A 22514-nucleotide genomic window follows, 5' to 3' on the forward strand; every position below is an offset into this window, starting at 1 on the left:
CCTACAAGTCGACGGCTCACACGCCCGGCCGGTGGATAGGGGGCGCCGCCCGCGATACCCCTTCGCCGGGCGGCGCGGGCGGTGGCTGATGGCCCACGGTGGCTGATGGCAGGCGGGCCACACCACGTCGCGTGGTGGTGACGAGCTATACTTTTATAGCTCGGCCGCCGCCCAATCAAAATGCAGATGAAATGTGGCGGGTGCACACCGCAACGTTATGTTGATGCTCATGTGGGGTTGAGGGGGTTGTTTGCCGTGCTCGATGCCGCTACTTATCTCCCGTCTTGCCAGCTGTACAGGGGACTAAGCGTGGAAGGCTGTGTCTCACATGGTGTATGTCTGTATGTTCGTGTTTGGGGGACACCGGTGTGACAATTTCGTAACCCGTGTTCTCGGATATATGTAATAAACATATGGGAAAAAAAAATAAAAAAAAGAGAGATCTTAGGGGGGGGGGGGGCAAAATGGCCCCCCCCCCCAACGGGGCGCGTTGCTCGGCAGAGCCCAACGGGGCGCGGGTTAAAAAGAATGGGCCAAAATCCAGTATTTTCATAACCGAGATGAGATACCTAGCCACCCAGACAAAGTAGAATCACGTATAGGTAACCTTTTTGTTACGTCTTGATATCTTTAAAAATGAAGATGTTAGCGGCGCTTGAAATTCTGCTGTTTCTGAAGCGAAAATGGCGTAACGTGACGTCACTTATACCGTAAACGTCATTTTCTAAAAAAAAAAATCCGACAGATTTCGCTCAAATTTCCAGGAAACGTGTTAACCCGCGCCGGGCCGCGGTGCTCCGCGACTTTCGCGCCGGGCCGGGGAGGTGTCTGAACACCTCCTCCCCCCGTCTAACTCGGCTCCTGGGCCACGTAGCAACACGCGGTAAGCGGCATTTGAAAGAGCGTCAAAAATAATGACGGAAATATTTTAGTCATTTTTTTTGGGTCAGGCCAAAGGTCAGGTCACAAGAGTCATCAAAAGTCAAATGTAGTCCATTTCAACAATTTTGGAAACTGCCAACGGCTTACTCGGGAACCAATAGAGCTACAGCGCCGCAAAAAGCTCACTCGATAGCGCTTTTACAGACCTTTCTGATTATTCTTCTTAAATTTGACCTCAGGTCAACGATTTAGCCTCCAGAGGGCAAAAACTGTAAAAATAGCAGTTTTCATGAAAATGATTTTTGTCAATAACTTTTGACTCAAGAGAGCCACGACATTACTTTTGGAAGCATCGTGTAACTCCCGTCGATACGCGTCAAATGAACTATTTGTTGATTTGAAAGGTTATTTTGAATATTTGACCTTAGGTCAAGGTCCTGACCGGAAAACATGTTGCATAACAGTCGATCCGTATCGTCGAGCTGAATACAACTGACGTGTTTTCATCGCTCTAGCACGTCTTCATCAAAAGTTGTACCTAGCAAAAAAAAAAAACTGCTGATGACCGTTCATGACCTGACTGAGATGACCTCAGGGGCACACAGAGGGGTCACTGGTGCATTTTCCCGATTCAGTGTGTCATGTTTACCTATGAGCCGATGTTAGAGAGGGTTTTGAACATCATTCGTCCAAAAGAGGCGCATTTCAATTTTCTCCCATTGACAGAGGTCGCAAAATGACCAAAATGACCTGGTCACGGATATCAAAATTCCGAGATAAAATTTTTTAACTCTTATGAATCTCTGAAACTCTCAAGGCGATCGTTCAGTCGCTGTAGCTATGACGAGGATTGAAACTTTTTCTGAGATGAGGTCACTTGACCTGACCTGGTGACCTGACCTCTAGAGCCCTGGATCTGAAATTTTCACAACATACGTGGAAAAGATGCATGAACAGGTATCTGCGAAAAACCGCAGGGGGGGGGGGGTGTTCAAACACCCCCAGCCCGGCGCGGGTTAAATTGATGCATGATAAGGTACCGAAAGTTTGACGTCGCTGGTGTAACGCGTTTAGAAGTTATTGGCGAAAAACGGGAGGGGGCAGATTCTGACCCCCTCCCCCCCCCCCCCAGCGGGGTGCGCCGCGGGTTATGACTTGGTCACTGCCCACTTGTCAGTCTATCGTGGAACACTCCATTTGTGTGATATCCTCTGATCGCCAGGGCTGTGATGAGTGTGAACTCGTCGGGGGCATCAGGGGGGGGGGGGGGGGCGTAGGACCTGCACCCAGCCGCCTGGTAACGGGCCGGGCTGCTGACCGAGGGGGGAGGGGGAGGGGGAGGGGGAGGTATCAAGGCTGGCCGTCAGTGGCGCGTCCAGGACAGGCTGGCTGAGGGTGCTGCGGGCACGGGGAGGGGAGGGCTGGCCGCCAGTGGCGCGCTCAGGAGATGCTGTCCGGGGTGCCGCTGCTGTTCACCGAGCTGGTCCTCTGATAGCACGTCCCCGTCCTAATGCATGTATCGGCCCACTCGGCGTGTGACGTGCCGCCCGGTCCGGCGTGGCTGGCGCCGCCTCTGGCCGCAGCCCTGCCGGCCCGCCGCCAGCCGCCGACGTTGGACGGACGCCAGTAGCACGTGGTTGGCCGCGGCAGCTCCGGTGGACGGGTCCGAGCGCCGCCCCCACATCACAGACGACCGAGATGACGCGACCGAGCGTGCTGGTGACCCGACCCGACATACCGCCCGAGGGCCTGGCGCTGCTCCGCGACAGGTGGGTGTCTGCTCCCCGCCAGAGGCGGGTCCCTGCTCCCCGTCAGAGGCCGGTCCCTGCTCCCCTGCATCCCTGCAGAGGTGGGTCCCTGCTTCGCGAGAGGTGGTTCCCTCCCTGCTCCCCGTCAGGGGCGGGTCACTGCTCGGTGAGAGGCGGGTCCCTGCTCCCCGTCAGAGGCGGGTCCCTGCTCCCCGCCAGACGCGGGTCCCTGCTCCCCGTCAGAGGCGGGTCCGTGGGTGACCGTGCCCCCCTTTGATTTTGGCATTTTAACATCAGCCCTATGGGCGTTGCATGGAAAGAATGGGATCAAAAGTCGGCAGTGCCCCCTTAATTGAAGGTGTTCCGCCGCCACTGGCGTCCGGCGCCTTCGAAAAGCCTGCTGGGAGAACGGTTACATACAAATGCGAGCGCCGAGCGGCGCGCCGTTCGAAATGTGTGACTCACAGTGGCGTATCCAGGGGGGAGGCCAAGAGGCCATGGCCTCCCCCTTTGGGATCAGACATGCAAGTGGGCCCTTTGGGTGCAGTGACGTACCCAAGGGGGGCCACAGGGGCCCCTGAGGTCCAATGATAACTCAGGGCCAGGGTGACCAGCGTGACGAAGGCGTTCTGGGTCTCCCTGCCTTAATTCCAGTACTAGACAGAACGTCTTTTACCCGGAAGAAAAACTATCAAAGAGCGATATCTATCACAGTGACGAACACAGAGGGCCCCTAACTACCTGAGAGCCCCTGGCTACCTGAAGGGCCCCTTGGTTACCTGAGGGTCCCCCTGGTCACCTGAGGAGCCCCTGGTTATCTGAGGGCCCCTGGTCAGTAATCTAGGGAGCCCCTAGTTACCTGAGGGCAGGGGCGGATCCAGGAAAACTCCAAGGGGAGGGTCATGAATCGAAGTGGTGCCCCTACCTATACCCAAAATTAAAAACTCAACGGATTTCGTCCACTTCATTTTGGTGGTGCCCCCATTTTCAGTTTTTTTTTCTTTTTAATTTTTATTTTTAGTCAGTATCTTAACTTTTGCCACAACCACATTTACCAATTGTAAGCAAGTATATATGAATGTGCTATGTGTATATATGTTGTGGACGCTGAGTAGTGAGTACTTACCAGGAACGTTATCAGGTAAGCGAATCGTTGTCAGTCCGACGAACTTGACCCTGGCGTCTAAAGGGTCTGTCCTTGACACTTCAGGCTTGTCAGGGGCACCAAAGTCCTTCCAGGGACACCACAAACCTGTCAGGGGCACCTACGGCCTTGTAGGGGCGCCACAGGCCCGCCAGGAAGCAGGGGCACCACAGGTCTAGCAAGTATACACGACAGGCCTGTCAGGGGCACAACGGGCCTGTTGGGCCCATGAGCACCCCTAGGGGCAGGGGCACCACAGTCCTTCCAGGGGCACCGCAGGCCTGTGAGGGGCACCAGCGGCCTAGCAGAGGCACCAGTCAACACAGGCCTGCCAGGGGCACCACAGACCTGCCAGGGGCACCAGAGGCCTGCCAGGAGCACCACCGACCTTGCAGGGGTAACTTGGGCCTGTCAGGGGCACCACGGGCCTGTCGAGAGGCACTTCAGGCTTTTCAGGGGCACCATAGTCCTCGGCCGGGCGCAGGGGTAGCAGGGGCACCAGAGGCCTGCCAGGGGCACTACAGGCCTAGTAAGGGCACCACTGGTCTATCAGGGACACCACGAGCCTGTCATAGCCAGGCATCTCAGGCTTGTCAAGGACCAGGGGCACCACAGGTCTGTGAGGGGCACCAGCGACCTAGCAGGGGCACCAGTCAACACAGGTCTGCCAGGGGCGCCACAGACCTGCCAGGGGCACCACAGACCTGCCAGGGGCACCAGAGGTCTGCCAGGGGCACCACCGGCCTCGCAGGGGCACCTTGGGCCTGTCAGGGGCACCACGGGCCTGCCGAGGGGCACTTCAGACTTTTCAGGGGCACCAGTCCTCTTAGGGCGCAGGGGTACCAGCGGCCTAGCAAGGGCACCAGAGGCCTGCCAGGGGCACCACAGGCCTAACAAGGGCACCACGGGCCTGTCAGGGGCACCTCAGGGTTGTCAGGGCCCAGGGACACCACAGTCCTTCCAAGGGCACCGCAAGCCTGTCAGGGGCACCAGAGGCCTGCCAGGGGCACCACAGGCCTGCCAGGGGCACCACAGGCCTAGCAAGGCACCACTGGCCTGTCATGGCCGGGCACCTCAGGCTTGTCAGGGCCCAGGGGCACCACAGTCCTTCCAGGGGCATTACAAGCCTGTCAGGGGCACCAGAGGCCTAGCAAGGGCACCACAGGCCTACCATGGACACCACAGGCCTGCCAGGGGCACCACCGGCCTTGCAGGGGCGCCTCAGGCCTGTCAGGGGCACCACGTGCCTGCCGGGGACACTTCAGGCTTGTCAGGGGCGTTACAGTCCTGTCAGGGCCCAGGGGCACCAGGCCCGTGGTGTCCCTGCTAGGCCTGTGGTGCCCCTGGTGGTCCTGTGGTGCCCCTGTCAGGACTGTGATACCCCTGATAGGCCGGTGGTGCCCCTGGCAGGTCTTTGGGCCCCCGGGCCTCAAGGGGGGGGCCATGACCCATGTGACCCCCCCCCCCTTGGATCCGCCCCTGCCTGAGGGGCCCCTGATTGTCCGAGAAGTTCCTGGTTGTCTAAGGGACCCCTTGGCTACCCGAGGAGCCCCTGGTCACCTGAGGGGCCCCTGGTTATCTGAGGGGCCCCTGGTTATCTGAGGGGCCCTGGTTACCTGAGGGCCCCTGGTCACGGAACCCCTGTTTACCTGAGGGGCCCCTGGTTACCTGAGGGACCCCTGGTTATCTGAAGAACTCCTGGTAAAGGACCCCTGGTTACGAGGGCCCCTGGTTATCTGAGGGGCCCCTGGTTACCCGAGGGGCCTCTGGTTACCTGAGGAGTTACCCCTGGTTATCGGAGGGGCCCCTAGTTACCCAAGGGGCCCCTGATCCCCTGGATGGCCCCTGGCCAGTCATCTGAAGAAGCCCTGGTCACCTAAGGGGCTCATGTTTACCCGAGGAGTACATGGTTATCTGAAGGACCTCTGCAGTCGCATGAAGGCCCATAGTTACCCGAGGAGCCCCTGGTATAGCCGGCTCCTGATTATATCAGAGGATCCCCTGGTCACGGTAACCTGGTGGGCCCCTGATCAATTGAAAAGCCCCTGCAGTCACCTGAGAGGCCCCTGATTACCTAGAGGGCCCCTGATCACTTGGATTCAATGGCATAGCCAGGGGGAGAGGGGACACGTGACGGTTTTATGGTTTAGGGTCCCCTCGGGCCCGAGGGGCCCTACGGTGCCAATTGACATCAGAGGGTTCGCGCTGGCCACGCGGCACGCTTCAACTGGAAAGGAGTGAAAGGACACCACGGGGCTTTTGAGAACACGTCATGAGCTCTTATGTAGCCACACTTATCTCCAGAAGGGCCCCACCCCAGGTTCTGAAGGACCTTGCCGCCCTCTGAGGTCCTTGAAGGCTAATGAGGGATCAGCTGTAAGGGCCCCACACCTGTTTGTTATGCCCCAACGGCCCACACCAATGTTTCTGAGGGCCATCACAATGGCGCCTGGGAGGGCCCTCGCCGCCACCTCTAAGGGCCCTACACCAGTGCCTCTTAACGGCCTACATCGGTGGCTCTGAAGGCCCGCTCACCGGCGCCTCCGAGGGCTCTGTACCAGCGCATCTAACGGCCACTTAGCAGCGACTCTGAGGGCCTCTTACCGGCATCTGATGTTCCCTTGCCGGCCTATAAAGGGCCACTAGTAACTTTCAGGGCCCCATACATGCCTATGACGGCCCCTACCAGCGTCTTTAAGCCCTAAGGCCCCGCAACGGCGCCTGTGTGGACCCCACATTAGCGCATCTGACGGCCTTTCACAGACACATCTCATCTGAGGGACCAACACCGGCGACTCTGAGGGGCTCGCTCGCTTCGCTTCTTCATAAAAGACCGTGCATTTTATGCACATTTCTCAGGGAAAATGAAATTTTTATCTGCCAATTTTCCACATTTTCTCATGGCTTAGACTGACAGACAGACAGGCAGACAGTGAGACAGACAGACAGAGGGGCCCGTCCGCAAGGGGGACCAGACCCACCGTGCCCAATCCCCCCATCGAAATGTTCTGGATACGTCCCTGCCTGGGTTGACAGTAGCCCCCAGGTAACCCGAGGCCCCTTCGAGAGCAGGTTGCCCCCTCCTGGGCGAAATCCTGGGTACGTGCATGCTTGGGTGTCCCAAGAGAAACGACCTTCAGGGCCTAATGCGAATTACTGGCCCAAGCTTAAATAAAGTCATTACGTCATTAAGTCATTAAATAAAGTCAACTACGTCAAACTATCATAAATTTGCCGTTTGATGGCCTTCAGAGGCCGTCTCAGGGCCCTCAGAGGCTGAGAACTAGCCCCAGAGGCTAGCGCTGAGGCCCTCAGAGGCCGCTTCAGTGGTCCTACAGAAGCTGAGACTTGGGCGTGGGACCCTTTGACGCTGGCATGGAACCCTAAGGAGCCTGCGCGCAGCCCAGCCGTGGAGCCCTCTAAGTCCATTGTGGGGCTTTCTAAGGCCAGTGTGGGACCCTCATGTTCAGTGTGGGGCTGTCTATGTCCAGCTTGGGGTTTTCTAAGCCCAGCGGCGTGGGGCCTTCTGAAGTCAGTTTGAGGTCCACTGGCCACTGAGACCAGCTTGGGGCCCTCTGAAGACAATGTGGAGCCCTCTGAGGCCAGTGTGAGGTCCTCTGTGACCAGCGTGAACCCTCTGAGGCCAGCGTGGGGCCAGCTGTCATCTGACTTCAGACGCTGGTGCTGGGCCCTCAGAAGCCAGCACGGGGCCTTCATGGGCTGGCGTCAGGCCATTAGAGGCCACTTCGAGGGCCTCGGCAGCCATACTTCAGATCATATGCATGTTTGAGCCCCCTGAGGTAGGAGTGGCCCTTAGAAGCCAGCGCGGAACCCTCAGAGGGCAGCATGGGCTTCTAGAGATCGGCGTGGGTTCGAGAGCGGCATAGGGTCATCAGACTGACTCACAGGCTCCCAAGAGCCAGCGTGGGGCCCTGGGAGGTCAGCAATAGCATGGGTTGCCTGAGGCCATTATAGGGCCAGCTGAAGCTGAAGTCGTTCACTCTGTTGCCGAATAGGGGCTTTCAGAGGCCAGAATGAGCCTTCAGAGTTTTTAGATTGCCAAGTGTGCCTAAAAAGGCTCCCTCACATGGCGAAAGTGGTAAAGAACCGCACCTGTGCGTGGGTTAAGTATGCTACCACTGGGACCCCTAAGGTAAGGGTGGGGCCCCTTGAGCAGGTTTGGCCTCCCCCTTTTCAAGATCCTGGATACGCCACTGGTGACTCATGAACGGGATGTTAACATCATTACTTTATATGACATTATCAGTTAACGTTAACATGCCATTATTTGGTGCATGGCTATGCTGTCAGTATCGACTCATGCCCGTGGTTCCACACCTGTCTGTCCTCTCTAATGTTCAAACACGTGAATGCTCGTACATGTTTACCTACGATACAATTGGATGCATCAATTTTGGCGTGCGGCCATCCCTCAGTTTCAGCCTAAACTGAGGCCGCCACAACTGAGGACTGCTCTGACCTCCGTGATGTCTTATCTCAGTCCGTGCCTGATGAGTGCGGTCCTCACGGCTGAGGGAGCCGGGCAGTGCTATCTGCGTGTGCCCGCTGGAGGGGAGGGGAAGGGGAGGGGCCGGGGTAACGCTCCGCTCACGCCGCAGCTCTGGTGACCGACTGAACGCTGAATGAAGGCTCTCGTCTATTGTAGTAAAGCTCAAAGCTGCCAAGTTCCTTACGGTAGATCGGCAACAAATCACCAATCAGGAACGGTAAAGGTAGAAGCACGGACCAAAACAATAGAAATAGGTATACCGGAAACCACACCAACTTGTCAAGTTGATTGAAGTACCAACTTCATACCAATATCGGAATAGCTTATATTTTAATGATGCTTCATACCTAATGCAAAAAAAAAACAACAAAAAATGTTTCATGTTTGAAATACCAAATAACAAATTGGCATCGGTTTGGTATCGGTGTTAGGTGTACCAAAAAGTCTACATCCGACTGACATATGTAATTGGCACACCGACCATCCCCCAGGCAACGGAGGGACTCACCGTCCCTCCATCCCCAGTAACGGAGGGACGCACCGTCCATCCCCCAGTAACGGAGGGACGCACCGTCCATCCCCCAGGCAACGGAGGGACACACCGTCCATCCCCCAGTAACGGAGGGACGCACTGTCCATCCCCAGGTAACGGAGGGACGCACCGTCCATCCCCCAGTAACGGAGGGACACACCGACCCTTCATCCCCAGGCAACGGAGGGACACACCGTCCCTCCATCCCCAGTAACGGAGGGACGCACCGTCCATCCCCCAGTTAGGGAGGGACACACCGTCCCTTCACCCCCAGGTAACGGAGGGACACACCGTCTATCCCCCAGTAACGGAGGAACACCGTCCCTCCATCCCCAGCAACGGAGGGACACACCGTCCATCCCCCAGTAACGGAGGGACGCACTGTCCATCCCCAGGTAACGGAGGGACGCACCGTCCATCCCCCAGTAACGGAGGGACACACCGACCCTTCATCCCCAGCAACGGAGGGACACACCGTCCCTCCATCCCCAGTAACGGAGGGACGCACCGTCCATCCCCCAGTAACGGAGGGACACACCGTCCGTCTATCCCCCAGTATGAGGACTGTGAAGGCGCACAGCCCCTCCCCTACTGTGAAAGCACACACAGCCCCTCCCCTGTAATAATATACACCCAGCGGCTGTGACAATAATCTGTCGGCCTCATCGGCCGCGCGTCTCACTACCCCCCCCCCCCCCTAATTCCGGTGGAGGAGGACGGGCGGTGACAGCGTCCCACGGGCATCAATCAGTTCATTTCGGCTTATTTTTACGAGCTCAGAAAACGTGCAACGTTAACCCGCGCACCGACGGGGGGGGGGGCGGATATCCGCCCCCCCCCCTGAGGTTTTTCGCGAATAGCGGGAAGCGCCGCGAAATTTGGTATGACTATAACCTCATCAATTTTACACATGGTGTGCAAGTTTGAACTTCCTACCTTTTAAGGTCACGTCACCAGGTCACTTTGAATGACCCAACCTCAAGTCACTTTTTTGCAACTTTGTCACCGTGCCACAGCTATAGTAAATGTCGGAGGCCTTTGAAAGTCGCAGGATATTATTAGGTCATTAGTAGCTACAATTTGTATATCTCGGAATTTTGATATCGGTGACCTAAGGTCAGGTCAATTTCGCGACCTCCCCATTATAAGTCAGGGGGGAAAAGTCAACTCCCTGTTTTTACCACTAAAACGGGTCGGAATGGCCCCATATACTTTACATGACTTCATATACGATCAACCTTCACTACTTTGAGGTCTGCTTTGCTGTTGGGCAGCTGTGAGGTCATGTGACGTCATCAAAGGTCACCAAAGGTTTTTGGCCAATTACTCCGTACAGGAACAAGATACAGACGCGTGGATGGTCTCATTGTGTTCAGCTCGTCAAGACGCATCGAATGATATACATGATGACCTCGAGGTCACGTGACCTGAGGTCAACCTTTGACCTTGACCTTTCGAGGTCAACATATATATCATTCGATGCGGATTGACGAGAGGATCACGATGATGCCCTTAGATTGTTCCTATCTTGACTAATTCGAAAGTTATTCGAGAAAAACTCTCCATATCTAGCGCCGCCATTTTGACTTTTTCGACCCCTGTGACGTCATCTTTGACCTGACCTGAATATGACCTTAGTAAAAATTGTAGATCTTGGCCGTGCGTATCCGATGCCGTTTACCGCTTGTCGCTATCTTGCTTCGTTCTCGAGATCTCAGGGGGGGGGCGGTCATCCGCCCCCCCCCCCCGTCGGTGCGAAGTTGGCGCAGACCCCCGTCGGTGCGCGGGTTAATTAATGTTTCTCAGGCCGTCGTCGAGCTGATAGGTTAGAGCTTGTGCAGTTTGAGTGCCGGTCAGCATATGAATAAATCATATATACCGGGTGGCCCCCCAAAAAAACGTTCCGAACTCTGGAGGCCTATATCTCAAATTCGAGTGCAAATAACAAGCCAAAATTTTCATCAAGTTTGCGTCACTTCTTTGCGCATTGGTTTGCTTTTTTGCCGTTGTTGAACGGAAGTAATCATTGGCTTAGACGAGACGTACCATGTTAGGAAAAATACAAAAATAGAACGGCGTGAATGATACCAGCACGTGTGTTGCTATTTTAAATATTTGTGGCCCACTTATGTGCCAAATATTCAAATACTAAGCCAAAGCTGTGTTAACCCGCGCACCGACGGGGGTCTGCGCCAACTTCGTACCGACGGGGGGGGGGGGCGGATGACCGCCCCCCTGAGATCTCGAGAACGAAGCAAGATAGCGACAAGCGGTAAACGGCATGGGATACGCACGGACAAGGTCTACAATTTTTACTAAGGTCATTTTCAGGTCAGGTCAAAGATGACGTCACAGGGGTCAAAAAAGTCAAAATGGCGGCGCTAGATATGGAGTTTTTTTCTCGAATAACTTTCGAACTAGTCAAGATAGGAACAATCTAAGGGCACCATCGTGATCCTCTCGTCAATCCACATCGAATGATATATATGTTGACCTCGAAAGATCAAGGTCAAAGGTTGACTTCAGGTCACGTGACCTCGAGGTCATCATGTATATCATTCGATGCGTCTTGACGAGCTGAACACAATGAGACCATCCGCGCGGCTGTATCTTGTTCCTGTACGGAGTCATTGGCAAAAAAAACTTTGGTGACCTTTGATGACGTCACATGACCTTACAGCTGCCCAACAGCAAAACAGACCTCAAGGTAGTGTCGGTTGATCGTATATGAAGTCAGGTATGGTATATGGGGCCATTCCGACCCGTTTTAGTGGTAAAAACAGGGAGTTGATTTTCCCCCGTTGACTTATAATGGGGAGGTCGAGAAATTGACCTGACCTTAGGTCACCGATATCAAAATTCCGAGATATACAAATTGTAGCTACTAATGACCTAATAACATCCTGCGACTTTCAAAGGCCTCCGACATCTACTGTAGCTCTGGCACGGTGACAAAGTTGCAAAAAAGCGACTTGAGGTTGGGTCATTCAATGTGACCTGGTGACCTGACCTTAAAGGAAATAGTTCACTTTCACGAAATTATTTTTTTTGCAACGATTTATTATTTTTTATGTTCAAAATAATCAGCAAAGAAAATAAAACCTTTTTATAACAAAAGATTTTTTTTTCTATATTTTGATATAGGAAGAACTTTTCAGTTTCTGTAAGGCACAAGCGATCCAGTATGAAAAGAGCATGGGTCCCGAAAATTCTTCAGAAACAGAGAAATTATCGCAGCCACCGGCATTTGGGCGATCTGCTCGATCTGATAATGTTCCCCTGAATGTCCTAATTGATCAGTACGAGAATTTCTCTAGAGTTCTCGTAGATAATTTATCTAGTTTCTGAAGAATTTTCGGGACCCATGCTCTTTTCATACTGGATGGAAATATATGCAAGGCACACATCCTCAACGCAAAACACCTTTTTCGGGACGAGAAATAGAATATCTTTGCCTAGGGTGATCGTTGGGCTGTAAAAGCTCCTGATTTATGCTCGTCTCAGCCCAAGCTACGGAACTGCTATTCCAGTTCAAAACCCATGTTAAAAAGTGAACTATTTCCTTTAAGAGTTAGGAGGTTCAAACTTGCACATCATGTGTAAAATTGATGAAAGAATAGTCGTACCAAATTTTGCGGCGCGTAGCGCCGCGGTTTTCCCGCTATTCGCGAAAAACCTCAGGGGGGGGGGCGGATATCCGCCCCCCGTCGGTGCGCGTGTTAATGGATGCCATTCGTTTCAACACAAGTCCTGTTTCGAGGCGAAGAAGTGGCACGGTGCATGGGTTACTGCTGATCGCCCTCCCTTCAAGAAGATCATATATAGTCTAGAAGATCATAGAATAGTCTCTGTGTGCCGGTATTTAGGTGTGTTCCCCCCAGTTTTAACCCTCGCCGGCACAGGCCATTTTGAGTCCTTCGACGGCACAAGGGGGGGGGGGGGGTTGGTACGACCCCCCTCGCGTTTGGCCCCTGATCGAGCTAGAGCTTCGCGGAAAAAACGAGCGTGTTGCCCGTCACGAGAGGAAGCCGATGATACCCAATTTTAAGGTCCTAGGTCATCGGGTGACCTTCCAGGTCAGGTCAATGACCCGAAAACCGGGAAAATCGGGACCTGTTAAAAAGTCGTAAAGTGTGGCTGCTATGCGGTTTTCCGGGGTGCTGATCACGAATATCGTGTTAGTTTTGATCAGAGATGATGTCTTTGAGCATTTAGACCAGGTCGGGTCAGGTTAGGTCAGGTCAACCGGTAGGGGTTGTGATGGGTATTCGTAATACGTGTCAACCGCCTCGGACAGCTTCGTAACATGTTACGAAGGCACCAAAACTACTTCGTAAATGTTCAAATGGTTGCTAAATTCGAATTCCATGGTGTGTCAAAAGTGGAAATAGCCGGTACGCCCAGTGGCGGATCCAGGGGGGGGGGGGCAAAATGGGCATTTGCCCCCCCCCCCCAAACGGCATGATTTTAACATTACGCCTATGGACGATGCATGGAAAGAATCGATAAATTTTTATGGTTTGCCCCCCCAAACCTCTGAGCTGGATCCGCCTCTGGGTACGCCGTCTGGCAACCCGGCAGCCCGCCGCCATAGGGAAATTCATGCTTTTTGTCGCTTTTTCGCTCCTTATGAGTCACTTGATCTAATTAGAGCTTAACTAGGAACGAGGCGGGTCACTTGGACGTATTCGGGAGCCGAAAACTGTGTTTTGGAGCCAATACCTGGGAAACCCTACCCGCCCAATGCGAGTTTTTAAGAGTCTGCATGCCCAAATTAACGTTGAGCGCGGCCGTTTTCGGTCGGTTTTCCGCGACCTTGTGGCGAAATCGCCTTATTTATTCAACCAGGGTGGGCTAATTCGCTTAACTAGGAATGAGGCGTTGAAGAGAATTATTCAAGGAATAGAGCTGTGCAAAAATATTTTTTGTATTGTTAAAACTGTATCCGCCCTCGAACGATAAATATTGTTGACCCATCAGAAACACATCCCCAGTGGAATGCGTTTGGACTTGGCTGGATCTAATATTAGCGAGTATCTGCTAATGCAGTTTCTTGGCTTACACAGTACGCACACAAGCATACATGCTTCCTGCCCTTGGTTATTCCTCACTTGAATGAAAATTTTGCTATAATAACTATTCCAAGCAGTTAACAGGTTTTAGTGCAGTGCCAATTCGGAACCGTTCAGCGCCGCCAGTCTCCCAAGCGGCGCGTAGCGGCCGCCGCTGGCCGCCGCGCCGCCGCTCTGGCAGGGTGTTTGACTTCATATCTCTGTTGCTAGAAAAGTTGTGGACCGATTTACTCGATTCTTGCATGAAAAGATCCGCCATTCAATTCTTAGCAGATAACGAAAATTTGACGTCAATTGCACGATCCGCTGCCCATATTGTGGTACTGCCATCTATTGACAAGGCTGGCGAACTAAAGCCGGACGGCTATTTCCACTTTTGACACACCATGTCAGTTCCAAAAACTAGCCTAGAAACATGTAAAACTCGGAAAAGTAAACCGAGGTCACCCGAGGTCACCAAAGGTCAATGACCTGACCTGACCTTCAGGTGACCTTGACACCCACCCTAATGCATGGGAGCAGCATCAAATCACATGTTTGAACGTTTGAAACCACGAAAAGCTTGCAAACGCGCGGCTAATGCGAGCCGACATGCGCCGAACCGCGATTTCGGTCAAACACGGTCACAGAAAAGAGGTCACAGGTCAAAGGTCATTTGGGTCAGGGTCATGAAATTTTCAGGGTTGGTGTAAAATTGATCAATGCGAGGGTACTGAAAGTTTCGTCGCGATCGGCCGCTTTTACTCGAGTTATTCGCGAAAAACCTTGGGGGGGGGTTGCATCAACCCCCCCCCCCCCTGTGCCGGCGATGGTTAAACGTTTTAGTGATTGTGTCGCATTTGGAGAATCTTATGAACTAGTAGGCATCCGTTTTACATGTGTTTGCTGTTATTCGTTTAACTGTTTAACTGTATTATGTTCGATGTGCATGTTAATTCCCACGTTTTTGTCTATTTGCTTAGCTACAAGGGAGGGGACACGTCCCCTGCATCCAAAATGTTAGCGTAACGGGGATGTGCTATCATTTGTCCCCCTCCCCAATAATTAGCTACACCTAAATCAAATCTGCTTCTTAGATCTGCTTCTTAGAAAAGCAGAATTCCCTGATCAAGATTGTCCGAAGGATCAAAACACTGAATGTAGCGGGCAATGTTGTTTTTTTTTTATATTATTATGCTTTCGCATTTTTGATGTTGTTTATCATTGCGGTGGTTTTTACCTCATTCTTTTTTATAGGCTTCATGTATTTAAGTTTTTCTCCGGTGACCCAAAACGACAGGAATTTTCTTTCACCATATATCAACGTGAGTTTTCTGATACTCACCTTTTCACGTTTTTATCAGGTGCACGTGACAGTCCGTCCGTTTCTCTCAGGTGTACCTAATATGACAGTGTCTCTCGTTTTTCTCAGGTGTAATGTGACAGTCCGTCCGTTTCCCTCAGGTGTGATGTGACAGTCCGTCCCGTTTCCCCAGGTGTGATGTGGACAGTCCGTCCCGTTTCCCTCAGGTGTGATGTGGACAGTCCGTCCCGTTTCCCCCAGGTGTGATGTGACAGTCCGTCCGTTTCCCTCAGGTGTGATGTGACAGTCCGTCCCGTTTCCCTCAGGTGTGATGTGACGGTCCGTCCCGTTTCCCTCAGGTGTGATGTGACGGTGTGGGACAAGCCGGAGCCGGTGGAGCGGTCCTTTCTCCTGGAGAATATAAAGGGCAAAGACGCCCTGTTCTGTATGGTGACGGAGAAAATCGACAGGGAGCTGCTGGACGCGGCGGGTAGGTCCGCCGGCACTCAGCCGCCGTCACACCGCCCACAGTGGTCCACAGTGGTCCACAGTGGTCCACAGTGGTCCACAGTGGTCCACAGTGGGCCACAATGGTCCACAGTGGGCCACAGTGGGCCACAATGGGCCTCAATGGTCCACAATAGTCCACAGTTTGCACATACCTATCACAGACTCATAATTAATAATTTGAGTTTGTGCTTATGAATAAATAATTAAATCAAATAGAAGCACATTATACATACCTAGGTGAAAACATACGTATTTTTCAGTTTAGAAGATATAAACGCACATTATGGTATGATGGCTTCAATTTTTTACGTACTTTCCGCGAAAAAACTGCCTAAACGGTTCGAAAAATATTCCCCGATGGACTCAATGAAGAAAAACGAAACGGCCCGTCCAAACGCAAGGTTATGCCTTCATTCTGGTGAGTGATGTTTCGAAGCGTACCTTCTTTAAACGCTTGTCACACTGTCAATGTCTTGCTTATGTGGGCAAATAAACCGGTTATTTAAGTCGAGCATCGCCTTATGAGCCTGCGATACGTGTCATCTGTTCATTTGCTGATACTGTTTGTTCTTGTCTGATTGGTAGATGAGACTGTGTTTTCGTCTGATTGGCTGATGCTCTCTTCTGATTGGCCGATGGGGTTGTGTGCTCTGGTCTGATTGGCTGCTGAGTCTGCTGGTGTCTGATTGGTCGGTGGCGCCGCCCCCAGGTCCGTCGCTGAAGGTGATTGGCACGATGTCGGTCGGACACGACCACATTGACATGGCCGAGGTCAAGGCCAGGGGAATCAAGGTGAGCTTTGTGAGCTCTTTGACTTCCGTGTGCCCCGAAAAAGAGAAACAACCCATTTCCTGCGGGCTGCGGGAATATAAATAAGAAAAGAGTAATGACACATTGTAAACACAAATGTTCCACGTAAAATTTTTGCACTTTAGGTAAAAAAGCATTGGCTTGATAACACTAAATTTTGGCACGCGTTCTCGGAGTCCATATTTCTGGGATCATCTTCGTTAAAATTTGAGAAATGTGGCTGATGAGCCTGGAGATGACGTCACTAGATAAAGACATACGATAACGGACACTATCGATCGTTGCTAGAATGACCCCTCTGTGTTTTTGTCGGTTTCGCTATTTTCGCTAGAAGCCCTCGTCTCAGGTTTATATGGTATGATTAATCTAACTGCTCTCTTTTCCAGCTCGGTTTCTCCCGTTTCACATGGAATTGAAACAAGAGCCTTTTCTCCGTCTTAGGTGGCGTTTCTCCGTTTCTCCCGTATTTCACGCGGTGTTTCTCTGTTTCAGGAGGGGTTTGTCCGTTTCAGGTGGATTTGATGCTATTGTATATAGGCAGTGATTCTCCGTTTCAGGCGAGTGGCGATATATATTTCTCCGTCTCAGACTGGTTTAGTGCAGTTTCAGGCTGCGTTCTCTCCGTGTCAGACCGCGTTTTCTCCGTGTTAGGCCGCGTGTCTCTGTTTCAGGCCGCGTTTTCTCCGTGCCAGCCGGCGTTTTCTCCGTGTCAGTCAGGCGGCGCTTTCTCCGTTGGGCAGGTGGGGCTCACGCCTGACGTGCTGACGGAAGTGTCAGACCGCGTTTTCTCCGTGTCAGGTGGCGTTTTCTCCGTGTCAGCCGGCGTTTTCTCCGTTCGGCAGGTGGGGTTCACGCCTGACGTGCTGACGGACGCCACAGCCGAGCTGGTGATGGCCCTGCTGCTGATGACCGGCCGCCGACTGGTGGAGGCGCGACAGCAGATCTACAAGTGAGTGAGGCCACACAACATTGTGAAAATAAGTCCAGTCCCCGACCCCAGCCTGTCATCGGGAAATGGCGGGCTGTCGCGCATCTGTATTATAAAGTCGACTATTGACGATAGGGATCCCTGCCTCCCTCCTGCTTATTGCTATATGTAGGGGAAAGTGGGTGTATTGCGCCCTCCTAACCAATTGCGCCCACCAACATTCCCACGGATTCAATAGCATGTTTAGAATTTTGTGTTCGAAAACATTATTTTCACCACTGGATTGTTCATTTTATGGCCCAAACACTCCGATGAAGCCAATCAGCAAGGCTCATTACGCCATCAAAGATGTTATAGCGTTTTCTTAACTTTTTTGCAGTATTTTGAACCGTTGGCTATAAAAATTTACGATATTTGTGTGATTTTCAGAGTGATATTTAGAAAGAAAAATCCTTTTTTCATTGTATTTCACTGAAACCGTAAACTTCCTGCAACATCTTTATGATAACTTCTATGCTTTTATCAAAAAGTACCTCAATTTTAATTGCGCCCATGGCAATTGCGCCGGGGGGGCGCAAATAGAATAATGGTGTAGCCATTGTATCACGACAGTATGAATGCATCATTAACTGATTGCAATAAAGAAGGAGTTTTATATCAGGCAAGGGAGCAGCCCGCTGTCGTCAGTCCGCAAATTATATCTATCGTCAAACTTATAATGCAGCTGCCATTTAGGCTACGACTTGTGGTGTAATTGACAAAATACGACATTTTCAACATGGATTCAGGCGTGAGAAGTGACAGCTATGATGAAAAAGTAAAAACTGATGTCATTAAGTGTCAAAACTATAAAATTATTAAAGGTAGTGTGCCACCTTTGAAAGATTTCCCATTTTATTTTTCATAGGATAAGAAGCTTCTGTTTTTACCTAATATCGCAAAAAAAAATCAAAAATGGGCCTGGAATAGTGCCTTTTTCGCCTAAAAGTTTATCGGTTTTTAGATATGTATGACAACTGTAGTGGGCTCACCTGCAAACAGGCGTCGGGCAACAATCGCGAATGCGGCGCACTTGTGACAATAAGCAAAGGTCATTATAGTGTTACGACCATACGACGTACGGGAATGAGTTATCAGCTGTCTAATCGTAGACAACACAATGTCGAGCCTTAAACTGTAAGCCCGTATTGGTACTGTTTCTTTTATTTGGCTGTCGAACATTATTTATGGTTTGAAATATGATTTTATGTAAAATAATTGATATGAAAAAGCCGTCTTATAAGTTATGACCCCATTTCGCCACACGCAAGTGGCAGAAATGACAATGATCAGCTGACGCATTTTTATTGGCCGAAGTCAGAGCGCGCGGCCCGACGCACCACGCGTATTTGGAAATTCCGACCTCGACGAGCATCAGAAGCCACCTAACAGGCGTGTTCGAAACCGCAGGAGATGATGATGAACGGGTTTATCGAAACTTGATTGGATGAGCATATCGGTAATAGCGATTTCAGTGTGTGCATTTATTGTTCATAGTGGTGTGAAATGTGGTTGGGGTACGACCGACAACCCGTCGGGGCGAATTTCGCACTGGGGTACTCAAAATTTGAAGAATTTAAGACGTTTCCATGAGTTTTGAAGGTATGGATAAGTTCTAAAAATCCGGTTCTCCTTATCTGGGCCATTAACTCCATACGGTCCAAGAAAGCTGGCACACTACCTTTAATTTTGAGAGAGCCGATTGAAAATTGAACTGTATAGGCGCATACGTTCACATATATCTAGTCAGTTACAGTAAACGTTTTCGTTGCACTTTTACAAGCGTACGGACACATGTAAAGTTATCTACCTGGGCAAAAGACATCGCGATTTATATCTACATGTATTATTCATCCACCCTGAATAACATTATAAATGTTTAAGTACGCCGCAATGACATTAGACTGCCGGGGTGTGTGCATTCCGTCTCATTCACTTAGCCATGTAAAATATAGGGCGCAATTGGGTTCTAATTGCGCCATACCCCTGGCGCAAATTACAGCACTTGTTTGCAAATGCGCCCTTTTGCATGTTTCTGAAAAAGCAGCTGTCAGAAGCAAACGAAACATTATTAATTGATCGGGAGGCTCTTAAATCGTAGCCAATGAGCTCCTCTTTGAAATGGTTACCAGTGCATGCTTATATCTCCAGCGGTTTTCTTGCAATTAGCGTTTTTCCTTAAGGTGGCGCAATTCACCCTCCTTCCCCTAGAGCCGAGCTATCGACCAACTCTGCGTAATGATATGTTTTGGCTTTTAGAATTTGACCGTTTGAATTATTCAGTAAGATAAAAAGACAAATGTGATTGCGGTGTGATTATCTACCGCGGTGGCTGGTTACTCGCAGTGGATACTGGTTACCTGCCGTGGTGGCTGGTTACTGGCAGTGGATAGGTACTGGTGACCTGCCGCGGTGGCTGGTTACTGGCAGTGGATACTGGTTACCTGCCATGGTGTCTGGTTACTGGCAGTGGATACTGGTTACCTGCCGCGGTGGCTGGTTACTCGCAGTGGATACTGGTTACCTGCCGCGGTGGCTGGTTACTAGCAGTGGTTTTTGGTTATCTGCCGTGGTGACTGGTTACTCGCAGTGGATACTGGTTACCTGCCGCGGTGGCTGGTTACTCGCAGTGGATACCGGTTATCTGCGGCGGTGGCTGGTTACTAGCAGTGGTTTTTGGTTATCTGCCGCGGTGGCTGGTTACTCGCAGTGGATACTGGTTACCTGCCGTGGTGACTGGTTACTCGCAGTGGATACTGGTGACATGCCGCGGTGACTGGTTACTCGCAGTGGATACTGGTTACCTGCCGCGGTGGCTGGTTACTAGCAGTGGTTTTTGGTTATCTGCCGCGGTGGCTGGTTACTCGCAGTGGATACCGGTTATCTGCGGCGGTGGCTGGTTACTAGCAGTGGTTTTTGGTTATCTGCCGCGGTGGCTGGTTACTCGCAGTGGATACTGGCTATTTGCCGCGGTGGCTGTGGTTACTGATCCTCATGCATAGGCGGCGGAACGGGGAGGGCACCGGGGCACCGTGCCCCCCTTTGATTTTGGCATTTTAACATAAGCCCTATGGGCGTTGCATGGAAAGAATAGGACCAAAAGTCGGCAGTGCCCCCCCCCCCCTTAATTGAAGGTGTTCCGCCGCTACTGATCCTCACGTGTGTTTTTTCCTCAGCGGAGGCTGGGCGGGCTGCGCCTGGAGTCCGCTCTGGATGTGCGGACAGGGACTGGCCGGCAGCACGGCAGGTGAGAGGGGCACGGGGTGACCTCACAGGGACAGGGGGCACGGGGTGACCTCACAGGGACAGGGGGGCACGGGGTGACCTCACTGGGACGGGGGTCACGGGGTGACCTCACTGGGACTGGCCGGCAGCACGGAGGTGAAAGGGGCGGCCTGACCTCACAGGGACTGGCCGGCAGGACGGCAGGTGAGAGGGGGCACGGGGTGACCTCACTGGGACTGGGGGGGGCACGGAGTGACCTCACAGGGACTGGCCGGCAGCACGGCAGGTGAGGGGGGCACGGGGTGACCTCACAGGGACAGGGACTGGACGCCAGGTGAGAGGGGGGCGGGGTGACCTCACAGGGACAGGGTCTGGCCGGCAGGACGGAGGTGAGAGGGGCGGCCTGACCTCACTGGGACTGGCCGGCAGCACGGCGGGTGAGAGGGGCACGGGGTGACCTCACTGGGACAGGAGGGGGCCGGGGCGGAGTGACGGTACGGACCACCCCCGCCCAGTGCTCACAGCTGAAGCGTATCGTGCTGACAGAGAGTGCCGGCGCCACACAACAGGAGGCGGCCACTTCTCAGCAGCTGTGGGTGCACCGGGCACTGCAGTGGCCAATGGCAAACACTTGTGAAAGTGCTACAGAGGTTCATAAGCGCCGTGGTGGTACTGTTGGTCTATGTCTATTGGTCTGATGGTTTGTTGATTTGTGCCTGTTGGTGTGTAGGTCTGGGCGGGCATGTTGGTTGATTGGTCTGTAGGTCTGTTATTCTGAGTCTTCTGCCTGCTGGTCTGGGACTGGGTCCGCTGGTCTGGGTCTGATGGTCTGGGTCGGCTGGTCAGTTGGTGTGTTGTCCTTTTGGCCTGGTTCTGTTGGTATAGGTGTGTTGGTCCTTAGGTCTGTTGGTTTATAGGTATGTTAGTCTGGGTTTGTTGGTTTGGTTCTATTGGTAAAATCTGATGGTCTTAGTCTTGTGGTCTGGCTATGTATGCTCGAGTCTGTTGTGTGGCCTGTTGGTCTGGGTATGCTGGTTGGTTGCAAGTTGGTATGGGTCTTTTTGGTCTGCTGACCCACTGTGTCCGCACCGGCAGGGATCGTTGGTCTGGGACTGCTGGGTCTGGTGGCCTGAGTCTCTTGGTCTGGGTCTGGGTCTGTTGGTCTGCAACTAGGTCTGTCGGTCTGTTGATCTGGATTTGCTGGTCCGTTGGTTTGGGTCTGTTGGTCTATGTCTGTTGGTCTATGTTTGTTGGTCTGTTGTAGTGGTGTCAATCGGTTACCAAAATTTCGGTATACCAATACCGAACCGATACCGATTCGGTATTCGGTATTGTATACCAAAAGCATTTGGTATTTTGTCGGTATTATGTAAGTCAACTATACTGTCATAAAAAAATTAAAACATTTTTTATAAACCTTCTGAACTCAAATTTGATTTGCTAAATGACATTGGATGAAGAAAAAGGACAATCATGACACATTTCTCCCAAATGCATGATGTCATAACAAATGGGCAAACACGCTAACTGCAACATCAAACACATCAGTCTACCAATGTTAAATGGCAACTTATCAGTGCCAGCAAATTCCAATACCATGAGGATAATTATGTTACAAAAAATTAATGTGCAAGACATGTACATTAAATATTACATACATTGCATTAAACATGTATCAATGTTTAACTCACTGTATACTGGAAAACATACTCTAACTACCTTACTCAAAATTTCCAAAGCATTCATTGGTAACAAATTTGACTTTGTTTTGAGAAGTCTGTGATTGATCTTGACCTTGTCTTGCTCTCCATTTCACTGCAATGCGGTTACAT

General features: G+C 51.9%; 1 protein-coding gene across 1 annotated transcript in view; it reads left to right on the forward strand.

The window, feature by feature from the left end:
• The first annotated feature begins 2481 nt into the window (after positions 1-2481).
• LOC122372675 (glyoxylate reductase/hydroxypyruvate reductase-like) overlaps positions 2482-22514 on the forward strand; it is a 34956-nt gene continuing 14923 nt past the window's right edge. Inside the window, exons 1-5 of the mRNA XM_043350187.1 lie at positions 2482-2651; positions 15530-15660; positions 16390-16472; positions 17333-17439; positions 20634-20704. Coding sequence (XP_043206122.1) covers positions 2581-2651; positions 15530-15660; positions 16390-16472; positions 17333-17439; positions 20634-20704 — 463 coding nt within the window. The 5' untranslated portion in view covers positions 2482-2580. The remainder of the gene's footprint in view (positions 2652-15529; positions 15661-16389; positions 16473-17332; positions 17440-20633; positions 20705-22514) is intronic.

The sequence above is a fragment of the Amphibalanus amphitrite genome, unplaced genomic scaffold (genome assembly GCF_019059575.1).
Source record: "Amphibalanus amphitrite isolate SeventyFive unplaced genomic scaffold, NRLGWU_Aamphi_draft 001385F_arrow, whole genome shotgun sequence".
Lineage (NCBI taxonomy): Eukaryota > Metazoa > Arthropoda > Thecostraca > Balanomorpha > Balanidae > Amphibalanus > Amphibalanus amphitrite.